Here is a 13,390-nt window from a genome sequence, read left to right as displayed (position 1 = left end):
GAAGGCTGTTTGAAAAGAGACGCATGAAAGGACGATGCATTAATTTCCTTCGTTTGGTCTTTGCTTCACAATTCTTCAATAATCATATATAGTTCAGTCAGTTTTTCCTTTGTCTCATCCAACCAGTATGCTTGATGTTAAATATTTACTGATTAAAATAAAGACTCATTCATGTTATTTCTTTACAAAACATTTTTGCCCCAAAGTTTGTCCTGCATGTGCAACAGTGAAAACTAAATCTGAATGAAAGTAGAGCTCTGATCAGGATCCAGTATGAGTCATGTCCCTGTGTTAGTTTTCATTCAGACCATCCTGGTTTCACAGACCTGTCCTGTGTAGTTTTATTTTGGGTTTCAAAACGATATCCAGCAGTCTGCGCTGACGATCGATCTCTTCCTCGTACTCGACGATAGTTTTTTCAAAGACTCCGAATATTTCTTCAGCAGCAGCAGTTAGTCGCTCGTTGACAAACTCTCTCAGATACTGAACTGAAGACATTGTTGCTTAGTTTCCACTGAAATATTTACCTGCGATACGACTACACCGTCATCTTCAAGCTAGCTCCACATATACCAACAGCTAACGCTGCTCGCGCGCTTTCATTTTTTGCTTCTGCTTGGTGTCACACTGTGAAAGTCCGGCAGGGGACGTGAGTTAGCTTTTTTCCCCCAACTTCGGTTATGATTGTACATGTGTGTCACATAATTTCACAGAAAAATAAGGTATTTTGTGTACGACCACATTTAACTGATGTTTTTATTTATAGCTATTTAAAAAAAACAAAAGAAAACACTTATTTTGTATTTAACACATCGGCAGGGCTAGAAGTTATGAAATGACTTTCCGTAAAATGTAATTTAAAGTATGAAAGTTGAAGTACTCATTTACAATGGCCCCACTCTGTGTTGCTGGGGAGGATATGGCTTCAAGGTGAACCTGCCTCTTCCTCTTACCTGGAACACCTCCAGATGAAACTGTTGCAACAGAGACAAATTTCTATGACACTGACGGTTGGAAGAAATTGTGAGGGTATTCAAGCATAGACAGAGAAAAGTGTACTGTGTGGGTTCAAGATGGCTCTTTTTCATTTTTTCCCTGGAACCCTCAGCTTGTATCTGACCGATGACCCCCTCTTGTGTCTGGACAACCTGACTGCGACATGGGGCGCATATCAGCTGGTAGTCTTTAAACAACGTAGTATCTTCAAGACATACCTGAAGGGGAGACAGTGCATCTGCATCACTCCTATCTGCAGCCTTGATGATCACTGTCCTTGTAGATTTAGACTTGTGGATCTGGCATTCTTACATTATCACCATACAAAGCTTTACTGTTAGATAAGTACATGAGATCAGTGAAGAAGCATTTGTTGGCCACGTTCTTTTTAGCATTGATCCATGTATACAGTACTACCACTTAGGCTGATGACAATTGAAATCCTTCAATCCGATCTGTCAATGTGAGATCAGTCTGAATAACCAGCACTGAAGGAAATAATTCATTATTAAAATTTCTTGACAAAAGTCAGTTTATTTATATAGCATCTTTCACAAAACAATGTAGTTCATCTTCTACAACTTGTGTTTTTGCATCACCTCTAAAAGATGAGAAAATACAAATTACATCAAACTGATTCAATCACAAAATTATTAAAAATCTAAATTGAAGGGACATGCACTAGATAAAAAGACTTTGAAGTAAGTAGAAAGAGGACCACATATGTGACACAACAGCACTTGAGGGTTTCTCACCTGATAGTACAGACTTATGATCCACTCAAATAACTATGGTAGAGTAAGGAAATATTCAAATTAATAATATTAGAGTTCAGTCGTTTACATTCTTAGACACTGTGCAGCCACTGTAACACCAAGATTTTTCCAAGCTCATTTCTCCATGTCTCTTCATACGTCTGAAGGCTCCCCCATATGTTCAGTGAGTACATTACTTTTTATTTGAATGGATTGTTACATGTCTTGCTAAGTTTGTCTTCTGACTGAACCTTTTCCCACAGATGTCACAGGGGTACGGCTTCTCACCTGTGTGGGTTCTCATGTGGACCAATAAGAGGGTACGAGTAGTGAAACCTTTCCCACACGTTTCACAAAAATACAGCTTCTGGTCTATGTGTGTTCTTGTATGCTTACTCAAGGTAGACTTGTTATTAAATTTTTTCCAACAAGTGGTGCAGGTGTACGGCTTCTCACTTGTGTGAGTTCTCATGTGGATCAACAGGCCTTTACTTGATCTGAGACTTTTCCCACACGTTTCGCAAAAATATGGCTTCTCATTTGTGTGAGTTCTTAAATGATTTTTCAATATTGATATCTGACTAAATTTTTCCCCACAAGTGGTACAAGGATATGGCTTCTCACCTGTGTGGGTTCTTGTGTGTTTACTCAAGTCTGACTTGTTTGTAAATTTTTTCCCACAGGTTTTGCATGTGTATGGCTTTTCACCTGTGTGGGTTCTCATATGGACCATGGATTCGGAAGAAGTTCTGAAATTTTTCCCACATGTTTCACAAGAATACGGTTTCTCACCTGTGTGGATTCTCATGTGGACCGACAAGACTGTACGAGTAGAGTAACCTTTCCCACACATTTCACAAAAATATGGCTTCTCACCTGTATGGGTTCTTGAATGTTTACTCAAGTCATACTTGTTACTAAATTTTTTCCCACAGGTGTTGCAGTTATATGGCTTCTCACCTGTGTGGGTTCTTGTATGCTTACTCAAGTCTGACTTGTTACTAAATTTTTTCCCACAGGTGTTGCAGGTGTACGGCTTCTCACCTGTGTGGGTTCTCATATGTACCAAGGATTCGTAAGAAGTTCTGAAATCTTTCCCACATGTTTCACAAGAATAGGGCTTCTCACCTGTGTGGATTCTCTTGTGGACCAACAAGACTGAACTAGTTCTGAAACCTTTCCCACATGCTTCACAACAATAAGGCTTCTCATCTGTGTGGGTTCTTGTATGCGTACTCAAGTCGGACTTGTTACTGAATTTTTTCCCACAGGTGTTGCAGGTGTACGGCTTTTCACCTGTGTGGGTTCTCATGTGGACCAATGATTCAGAACAAGTTCTGAAATCTTTCCCACATGTTTCACAAAAATAAGGCTTCTCACCTGTGTGAATTCTCATGTGAACCAACAAGACTGTACGAGTAGTGAAACCTTTCCCACATATTTCACAAGAATATGGCTTCTCACCTGTATGGGTTCTTGTATGTTTACTCAAGTCTGACTTGTTACTAAATTTTTTCCCACAGGTGTTGCAGGTGTATGGCTTCTCCCCTGTGTGGGTTCTCATGTGGACCACCAGGCCTTTGCTTGATCTGAGACTTTTCCCACATGTTTCACAAAAATATGGCTTCTCACCTGTGTGAGTTCTTAGATGATTTTTCAATCTTGATGTTCGGCTAAATTTTTTCCCACAGGTATCACAAGAATATGGCCTCTCACCTGTGTGAGTTCTTAAATGATCTTTCAATGTTGATGTCCGACTGAATTTTTTCCCACAGGTGCTACAAGAATATGGCCTCTCACCCGTGTGGCGTCTATGATGTATTTTCAAATCATACTTATTTTTAAAAACTGTTCCACAAGTGTGACATTTGAAAGAGTTTTTACCAGTCTGAGTGTTACAGTGACTCTTTGATCCTGAGTGTACATGCTCGCTTCCTTTCTGATCTTGACTCTCAGCTACAGGAGTGTTGTGAGAGAGGAGTTGGTGGTCACTGTTTGCTTCTGGTTCACTTCGGTAATTTTCCTCATTAGTAGGAGTCAATATAAAGGTATCAATCTCTTGCTTCAGTACAAGCTGCTCTCCCTCCTGACTGGTACAGAGTTCTTCCTCTTCCTCTTTAATTTGTGGAGGCTCTGGATCCTCCTGTTTACATAGCTGCTGGTCTGTGAGAATCTCTTCCTCCTTACAGACATGTTGCTGTCGAAGCTCTGGAGGGACAAAGGGATATGAGAACTAGGTTACTGGGGCATCTCGGTGGCTCATCTGGTAGAGCGCGTACCACATAGGCTTAAAAAAAAAAAGAGAAATAGGTAACTAATGTGATGATGGAAAAACTCAGATCTGGGTTTGGTCTTATTTTGTCCTTAAATGACTCACACGTATCACACATCCAAATATTCAATAAAAGAATGAATAAATAAAGTATAAAATTAATAAAAAGTACAAAAGAGACACTAGCAGCACACAAAGCAAACAAAGTGCTTTGTGTAAGACGGAATCAGGAAAAAGGATAACAACACTAAAAGTTAAAAGAAGTTATCCACACAGTGGTCCTGACCTGCTCCCAGTCATGACAACAAAGACTGCTTTTGGGCAGGTCAGTAGCACTTATACTTGAAATCTTATCCACAAATGTGACATTTTAAAGACTTTTTACCTGTCTCAGTTTTACAGTTAGAGTTGTGAGAGAGGAGCTGGTGGTCACTGTTTGCTTCTGCTTCACTTCGGTCACTTTCCTCATTAGTAGAAGTCAACATCAAGGTATCGGTCTCCTGCTTCAGTACAAGCTGCTCTCCCTCCTGACTGGTGCAGAGTTCCTCCTCTTCCTCTTTAATCTGTGGAGGCTCTGGGTCCTCCTGGTCCAGACTGGAGTTCCTCTCCTGGTCACAGAGCTGCTGGTCAGTGAGAACCTCCTCCTCCTTACAGACATGTTGCTGTGGGAGCTCTGGAGGGACAAAGGGACATGAGTATGAAGGACGAAAAATGACAAAATTAAAAATAAATAAAAAAAATGCTGACATAAATAATTAAATACATAAATAAATGTAATTAATTGTAATGTAGTTTTACATTCATTTAATTGTGCAGTTCTACATTTATTTAAGTATTTCTTTCCGCATTTCTACATTTATTTACTTATTTATTTATGCATTTCAAAATGTGTTTATGCATCTATTCATTTATGTATAACTACATTCATTTATTTATTTCTACATTTATTTATTTATTAATTTCTGTGTCCATGTTAATTAAGTAGGTGGTCCTTCCTCAGTCTCAAAGAAATAAATAAATAAATGTAAAAATACAAATATATTTATGTATACATACAAATATATATATATCAATCTTGAAATGCATCAATGAATAAAATACTGAAATAGCATTTTTTTTTAATCACCAAAATGTTTTTATTTTGCATTTATTCATACATTTAATTATTCAGTTTGGCATTTACTGATTTGTTTACATATGTCATTTTTTGTCCTTCAAATGTGAGAAATATCAGTAACATAGAGATTAAAAAGTGTCTGATCGCGACTATCACTCTATCAGTGAAATGGGGGTGATAACATGTTAATGAGTAAAACACTATCAACACATCATAATATCACCATATATATTAATAAGAGTCGGTATGTGCTGGTGAGGTGGTAAATGACAGTGAAAAACGAGGGACACACGATCAGACATATTTTAATCTCAGTAACTAATGTGATGTTTAAAAAATTGGATCTCTGATTGAATAAGCTCCTGTGTTAGTTTTAATTAAGACCATTCTGGTTTTACAGACCTATCCTGTGTAGCTTTATTTCGGGTTTCAAACGGATGTCCAACACTGGAGTTCCTCTCCTGGTCACAGAGCTGCTGGTCAGTGAGAACCTCTTCCTCCTTACAGACATGATGCTGTGGGAGCTCTGGAGGGACAAAGGACACAAGACATAGGTTACTAATGTGATGACTTAAAAACTCAGATCTAGGTTTGGTCTTATTTTATCCTAAGACATCACACACATAACACACTTTTCCAAATATTGAATTAAAGAACAAGTAAAGGGTGTATAAAATACACAAAAGTAGAAGAGACAGTGCAAAACAAACCACAAGCAAAAGTAAAGTAAAGAAAGTAAAAAAAGTGCTGTGAGTAAAACTGAAGCAGGAAACAGGATAAAAACAACAAGTTAAAGGAAGTTATTTCACAGTGGTCCTGACCTGCTCCCAATCACGACAACAACAAAGACTGCTGCGTCTCTGCTGCACTACTGCCCAAAATCACATATCTATGTCACCGAGTAGGGTTTGGTCGATTATTACCGGGCAGCCATTGACTGAAGGCTGTTTGAAAAGAGACGCATCAAAGCACGAAGCATTCATTTCTTTTGTTTGCTCTTTGTTTCACAATTCTTCTATTATCTTTAAGTTCAGTCAGTTTCCCCTGTGTCTTATACAACCTGTGTGTTTGATGTTGAATGTTTACTCATTAAAAATGAGATAATAAACTGCCCCAACGTGTTTCTTCGTGTGCAGCAATGACTCTAAAAGTAAATGTAAGCGTAGAGCTCTGATCAGTGTTAGTTTTCATTCAGACCATCCTGGTTTCACAGACCTGTCCTGTGTAGCTTTATCTCGGGTTTCCAAACGATATCCAGCAGTCTGCGCTGACGATCGATCTCTTCCTCGTACTCGACGATAGTTTTTCGATGTTAGTATTCTGTAAAACAACTACACCATTGTCTTCAGGCTAAATCCACACATCCTTAGAGCTAACACCACTCGCGCGCTTTCATTGTTTACTTCCGCTGGGTGTCACACTGTTAAGTTCCGGCAGTGGACGTGAGTTCGATTTATTTTCGCCTTCAGTTATTATTGAACATCTGCGCTGCCTCATTTTAGAGGGAAATTATGTCATTTTCTCTGTACTTCCACTTTCTTTTTTAAGCTGTTATGTGTGAAAATATATTCACCAAAGTAACTGCAGTTGTCCAGTATAGTAAATGTACTGGTCTAAAGATAAAACATTTGGTGGTAAAATGTAGGAAAGTGGAAGTAATAAGAAGAAAATAAAGTGACTAAAAGTACAAAAACCTCAGAATTTATTTGTTGGAAATTTTTGTAAATTAGATTTCAAAGAATAATAGAGCAGTAAACAACAACTTTCTATGTAAAGATGTAGTGGAGTAACGGCGTCCTGACTAGAGAATGAAGCCGCTTCCCCTCTCTGTGTGTAGTAATCTGAGTTTCTTTGCTCCCTGTCTTGGTTTCCGGTCTCAGAGCAAATACATATTAGTGAACTTCTGAGTTAGGGTCTGGCACTGGAGTCTCTCCTGTTAAACTGTTGGTCCTCCCAACGTTTATAAACACAGAGGCACTACCCACAGGTGAAACGGCACAGTGAAATATCTTCTAGTAGAAAGTTTAGTGTACAACGTGACGGCGAAGGTTTAAGGGTTTAAACGGAGGCCAAGGGCGTGTCTGAAGAAGCATTTGTTTTGGTCTGAGATGCTAGTAGTCTAGTGCGACATCTAGTGGCAGTGACGACCGTTTACAGAACCTTGACTTTAGGTGTTCATTACTTCATGTGTATCATTTATATGCAGTCATGGAAATCTGAGGACAGTCAATGTCGTACTCAGGTAAGATACATGATGCCTGTGTAAATATGCATGTTCAATATGAGACATGCTCATTGATAAAACTACCAAACCATATTATAACATATTTTAACTTCACCCCCAGCTGGTGACCTGCAATATTAAAACACCTGTTGCATATTATTGAATTCTGAAGAAAATGCTTAAGGTACGGCTCTATGAGACCAAATGATGACTGTCACAGTGATCTTCACCCTGAAGGATGCCATCCTTACACATATCTTTGAGAAATTATGGCAACACACTCATGTGATTAAAGAGGCTTGGTTTGCCATCTAAGAGCATCCAGGTGAACTTGCCTCAAGCTCTTGCCTGGAACATTTTCATTGTTGAAATTCTTTGACAAAAGTCAGTTTATTTGTATAGCACCTTTTACAAAACAATGTAGTTCATCTTCTACAACTTTTGTTTGTGCATCACCTCTTAAACAAAAATTACATCAAACTGATTAAATCACAAAAAGAAAGGACATGCTCTAGACAGAGATTTGATGGTAAGATGACCACATGAATGACAACAGCATTTGAGGGGTTCTCACCTTTGACGTTACAGACTTACAGCGATCTACATATAACTGGTAGAGCATTAAAAAAAATAATCAAGAATTTCAGTCGTTTACATGCTTACATCTTAGAAACTATGCACTCACTATAAAACAAAGTTTTTTCAAAGATCATTTTTCAAGGCTCTTCTCATGTGGACTGTCAATTCCCCATTAAGTCTGATAATTCCCCCACATGTTCATGAATTATGACTTTGTGTTTGTATAGATTCTTACATGTCTTGCCAAGTTTGAGTTCTGAATGAACCTTTTCCCACAGATGTGACAGGGATACGGCTTCTCACCTGTGTGGGTTGTCATGTGAATTAACAGTCCTGAGCTTGATCTGAGACTTTTTCCATGTTTCACAAAATCATGAATCCTCAACTGTGTGACTCCTTATATGATCTTTCAATTTTGATGGCCGATTAAATTTTTTCCCACAGGTGCCACAAGAATATGGCTTCTCACCTGTGTGAGTTTTTAAATGCTCATTCAATGTTGATGTCCGAGTGAATTGTTTCCCACAGGTGCTACAAGAATATGGCTTCTCACCTGTGTGGATTCTTGTATGCCTACTGCATTCAGAATTGTTATTGAATTTTTTCCCACAGGTGTTACAGGTGTATGGCCTTTCATTTGTGTGGTTTCTCATGTGGACCAATGAAGCAGAAGAAGTTCTGAAACTTTTCCCACATGTTGCACAAAAATAAGGCTTCTCACCTGTGTGGATTCTCATGTGAACCGACAAGCTTGTACTAGTAATGAAACCTTTCCCGCATTCTTCACAAGAATATGGCTTCTCATCTTTGTGGGTTCTTGAATGTTTTTTCATGCCAGCCTTGATACTAAATTTTTTCCCACAGGTGTTGCAGGTGTACGGCTTCTCCCCTGTGTGAATTCTCATGTGGACCACCAGGCCTGGTCTTGATCTTAGACTTTTTCCACATGTTTCACAAAAATGTAAATTCTCAACTGTGTGACTTCTTAAATGATCTGTCAATCTTGATTTCCGACTAAATTTTCTCCCACAGGTGTCACAAGAATATGGCTTCTCACCTGTGTGAGTTTTTAAATGATCTTTCAATGATGATGTCCGAGTGAATTTTTTCCCACAGGTGCTACAAGAATATGGCTTCTCACCTGTGTGGCATCTTTGATGTACTTTCAAACCGTACCTCTTTTTAAAAACTGCTCCACATGTGTGACATTTTAAAGAGTTTTTACCTGTCCGAGTTTTACGACTCTTTGATCCTGGGTCTACATGCTTCCTTCTTTTCTGATCTTGTTTCTTAGCTACAGGAGTGCTGTGAGAGAGGAGCTGGTGGTCACTGTTTGCTTCTGGTTCACTTCGGTCATTTTCCTCATTAGTAGGAGTCAATATAAAGGTATCAGTCCCTTTCTTCAGTACAAGCTGCTCTCCCTCCTGACTGGTACAGAGTTCCTCCTTTTCCTCTTTAATTTGTGGAGGCTCTGGATCCTCCTGTTTACATAGCTGCTGGTCTGTGAGAATCTCTTCCTCCTTACAGACATGTTGCTGTCGGAGCTCTGGAGGGAGAAAGGGACATGAGAAATAGGTTACTGGGGCATCTCGGTGGCTCATCTGGTAGAGCACGTACCACATAGGCTTAGTCCTTACTGCAGTGGCCATGGATTGGAGTCTGACCCTGGGCCTTTGCTGCATGTCATCCCACCTCTCTCTCCCTGACTTTCCTGTCTATCTTTCACTCTACTATGAAAATAAAAGGCAAAAATATATTAAAAAAAAAAAAAGAAAAAAAAAAGAAAAGAGAAATAGGTAACTATTGTGATGATGGAAAAACTCAGATCTTGGTTTGTTCTTATTTTGTCCTTAAACGACTCACACGTAACAAACGTCCAAATATTCAATAAAAAATGAATAAATAAAGTATAAAATCCATAAAAAATACAATAGAGATAGTACAAAAGAAACCACAAGAAGCACACAAAGCAAACAAAGTGCTTTGTGTAAGACGGAATCAGGAATCAGGATAACAACACTAAACGTTAAAAGAAGTTATCCACACAGTGGTCCTGATCTGCTCCCAGTCATGACAACAACAAAGACTGCTGCGTCTCTGCTACATTACTGCCGCAAAATCTCCTCTTTCTATGTCAAAATGCATATCCCTGTCACTTGTCCGGTTTATTATTTTATTACTAAATATGCCCAGTTAGTTGAACCCAACAAGCTAATAACTACAGGAACAGCCATGTAATTGATGTCTGTCTGTCCAATACCAAAGTCCCCCCTAAGGCCCGAGCTCTGAACTCTCAGACTTAACTGACATGTTCTGTTAAGTGACTGAGTGGAAAAGGCTGAAAGGGCTAAAATATAGTATAAATATGAAGAAGACAACACTTTGTTCCCTGTTGGGAAACAAACAACTGCTAACAGCTCTGACTGCGAATCACCAGTGAGCTGTGTTTATCCATACATGTTTTTTCTTATAACGTGAACCAGTGATCTTTGTTTACATATGCCACTTCCTGTGCTCCAGATGCTGTTGTTCACAGATTCGCCATTTTTACTGATACTTACCAGTGTGTCTGTGAAGAGTGATGAGATAGTGAAGATGCTGGTGGAAAAAGGTCAGTAGCACTTATACTTGAAATCTTATCCACAAATGTGACATTTTAAAGACTTTTTACCTGTCTCAGTTTTACAGTTATAGTTGTGAGAGAGGAGCTGGTGGTCACTGTTTGCTTCTGCTTCACTTCGGTCACTTTGCTCATTAGTAGGAGTCAACATCAAGGTATCAGTCTCCTGCTTCAGTACAAGCTGCTCTCCCTCCTGACTGGTGCAGAGTTTCTCCTCTTCCTCTTTAATCTGTGGAGGCTCTGGGTCCTCCTGGTCCAGAATGGAGTTCCTCTCCTGGTCACAGAGCTGCTGGTCAGTGAGAACCTCCTTCTCCTCACAGACATGTTGCTGTTGGAGCTCTGGAGGGACAAAGGGACATGAGTATGAAGGACGAAAAATGACAAAATTAAAAATAAATAAATAAATTCTGACATAAATAATTCAATACATAAATTAATTCAAAAACATTTTGGCAATAAAAATACTATTTCTGTAGTTTTACATTTATTTAATTGTTCATTTCTATATTTGTTTGAGTATTTATTTCTGCATTTCAAAATGTATTCATGCATTTATGTACTGCATATCTACATTTACTTATTCATATATTTATTCATTGCTGTGTCCATGTTAATTAAGTAGGTGGTCCTTCTTCAGTTTAAAGCCGGATTGGTTATAGTGGTGTGATTAATTGGATGGATCTATTACTACTGCCGTGACTGATACACAGGAGCTTTGTTTTTCCAGTGTTTAGTGATTTAGCGACTTTGACAAGAGAAAAGATTAACATATGGACACAGAAATAAATACATAAATAAAGAAATGTAGAAATGTAGAAACGTGACAAATATCAGCAACATAGAGATTAAAAAGTGTCTGATCGCGACTGTCACTCTATCAGTGAAATGGGAGTGATAAGATGTTTATGAGTAAAACCCTATCAACACATCATAATCAGCAGTGGCCTGTATTGATAAGTGTCGGTATGTGCTGGTGAGGTGGTAAATGACAGTGAAACACGAGGGACACACGATCAGACATATTTTAATCTCTAATGTGATGTTAAAAAACTGGATATCTGATTGAATAAGCTCCTGTGTTAGTTTTAATTAAGACCATTCTGGTTTTACAGACCTATCCTGTGTAGCTTTATTTCAGGTTTCAAAAAGATGACCAACAATGGAGTTTCTCTCCTGCTCACAGAGCTGCTGGTCAGTGAGAACCTCTTCCTCCTTACAGACATGATGCTGTGGGAGCTCTGGAGGGACAAAGGACACAAGACATAGGTTACTAATGTGATGACTTAAAAACTCAGATCTAGGTTTGGTCTTATTTTATCCTAAGACATCACACACATAACACACTTTTCCAAATATTGAATTAAAGAACAAGTAAAGGGTGTATAAAATACACAAAAGTAGAAGAGACAGTGCAAAACAAACCACAAGCAGCACACAAAGCGAACAAAGTGCTGTGAGTAAAACTGAAGCAGGAAACAGGATAAACACAACAAGTTAAAGGAAGTTATTTCACAGTGGTCCTGACCTGCTCCCAACCACGACAACAACAAAGACTGCTGCGTCTCTGCTGCACTACTGACCAAAATCACATATCTATGTCACCGAGTAGGGTTTGGTCGATTATTACCGGGCAGCCATTGACTGAAGGCTGTTTGAAAAGAGACGCATCAAAGCACGAAGCATTCATTTCTTTTGTTTGCTCTTTGTTTCACAATTCTTCTATTATCTTTTAGTTCAGTCAGTTTCCCCTGTGTCTTATACAACCTGTACGTTTGATGTTGAATGTTTACTCATTCAAAATAAGATAATAAACTGCCCCAACGTTGTTTCTTCGTGTGCAGCAATGACTCTAAAAGTAAATGTAAGCGTAGAGCTCTGATCAGTGTTAGTTTCCATTCAGACCATTCTGGTTTCACAGACCTGTCCTGTGTAGCTTTATTTCGGGTTTCCAAACGATATCCAGCAGTCTGCGCTGACGATCGATCTCTTCCTCGTACTCGACGATAGTTTTTCGATGTTAGTATTCTGTAAAACAACTACACCACTGTCTTCAGGCTAAATCCACACATCCTTAGAGCTAACACCACTCGCGCGCTTTCATTGTCTACTTCCGCTGGGTGTCACACTGTTAAGTTCCGGAAGTGGACGTGAGTTCGATTATTATCTGCGCTGTTTCATTTCAGAGGGAAATTATGTCATTTTCTCTGTACTTCCACATTCATTTTAAACTGTTATGTGTGAAAATATATTCACCAAAGTAACTGCAGTTGTCCAGTATAGTAAATGTAGTGGTCTAAAGATAAAACATTTGGTGGTAAAATGTAGGAAAGTGGAAGTAATAAGAAGAAAATAAAGTGACTAAAAGTACAAAAACCTCAGAATTTATTTGTTAAAATGTTTCTTAAATTAGATTTCAAAGAATAATAGAGCAGTAAACAACAACTTTCTATGTAAAGATGTAGTGGAGTAACGGCGTCCTGACTAGAGAATGAAGCCGCTTCCCCTCTCTGTGTGTAGTAATCTGAGTTTCTTTGCTCCCTGTCTTGGTTTCCGGTCTCAGAGCAAATACATATTAGTGAACTTCTGAGTTAGGGTCTGGCACTGGAGTCTCTCCTGTTAAACTGTTGGTCCTCCCAAAGTTTATAAACACAGAGGCACTACCCACAGGTGAAACGGCACAGTGAAATATCTTCTAGTAGAAAGTTTAGTGTACAACGTGACGGCGAAGGTTTAAGGGTTTAAACGGAGGCCAAGGGCGTGTCTGAAGAAGCATTTGTTTTGGTCTGAGATGCTAGTAGTCTAGTGCGACATCTAGTGGCAGTGACGA

At 38.9% G+C, this 13,390-nt stretch overlaps 2 protein-coding genes across 2 annotated transcripts; both read right to left on the bottom strand.

Moving 5' to 3' along the window:
• Nucleotides 1–1,507: 1,507 nt before the first annotated feature.
• Nucleotides 1,508–6,679, bottom strand: LOC130178303 (oocyte zinc finger protein XlCOF6-like). The gene is made up of 4 exons (XM_056390398.1): nt 6,356–6,679; nt 5,543–5,666; nt 4,409–4,696; nt 1,508–3,959 (listed from the first exon to the last, which is right to left on the bottom strand). The coding sequence occupies exons 2-4, from the start codon at nt 5,649–5,651 to the stop codon at nt 1,945–1,947; spliced, it is 2,412 nt and encodes an 803-aa protein (XP_056246373.1). The 5' UTR covers nt 5,652–5,666; nt 6,356–6,679; the 3' UTR covers nt 1,508–1,944.
• A 1,492-nt stretch (nt 6,680–8,171) lies between these two features.
• Nucleotides 8,172–12,662, bottom strand: LOC130178308 (gastrula zinc finger protein XlCGF57.1-like). The gene is made up of 4 exons (XM_056390404.1): nt 12,484–12,662; nt 11,678–11,801; nt 10,615–10,902; nt 8,172–9,489 (listed from the first exon to the last, which is right to left on the bottom strand). The coding sequence occupies exons 2-4, from the start codon at nt 11,784–11,786 to the stop codon at nt 8,315–8,317; spliced, it is 1,572 nt and encodes a 523-aa protein (XP_056246379.1). The 5' UTR covers nt 11,787–11,801; nt 12,484–12,662; the 3' UTR covers nt 8,172–8,314.
• Between the last annotated feature and the right edge of the window lie 728 nt (nt 12,663–13,390).

The sequence above is a fragment of the Seriola aureovittata genome, chromosome 12 (assembly GCF_021018895.1).
Source record: "Seriola aureovittata isolate HTS-2021-v1 ecotype China chromosome 12, ASM2101889v1, whole genome shotgun sequence".
NCBI lineage: Eukaryota > Metazoa > Chordata > Actinopteri > Carangiformes > Carangidae > Seriola > Seriola aureovittata.
The sequence above is the reverse complement of the archived record's forward strand: the minus strand, read 5'-3'. Positions and strand labels throughout refer to the sequence as shown.

Excerpts from the sequence above, each read along its gene's own strand:
- LOC130178308 (XM_056390404.1), bottom strand. The coding sequence starts at position 11,786 with ATGTCTGTAAGGAGGAAGAGGTTCTCACTGACCAGCAGCTCTGTGAGC. Across the intron at positions 10,903-11,677 it reads AATAAAGCTACACAGGATAG|AGCTCCAACAGCAACATGTC; the intron begins GTCTGTAAAACC and ends TTGTCCCTCCAG. Across the intron at positions 9,490-10,614 it reads TAACTGTAAAACTGAGACAG|AGCTCCGACAGCAACATGTC; the intron begins GTAAAAAGTCTT and ends TTCTCCCTCCAG.
- LOC130178303 (XM_056390398.1), bottom strand. The coding sequence starts at position 5,651 with ATGTCTGTAAGGAGGAAGAGGTTCTCACTGACCAGCAGCTCTGTGACC. Across the intron at positions 4,697-5,542 it reads AATAAAGCTACACAGGATAG|AGCTCCCACAGCAACATGTC; the intron begins GTCTGTAAAACC and ends TTGTCCCTCCAG. Across the intron at positions 3,960-4,408 it reads TAACTGTAAAACTGAGACAG|AGCTTCGACAGCAACATGTC; the intron begins GTAAAAAGTCTT and ends TTGTCCCTCCAG.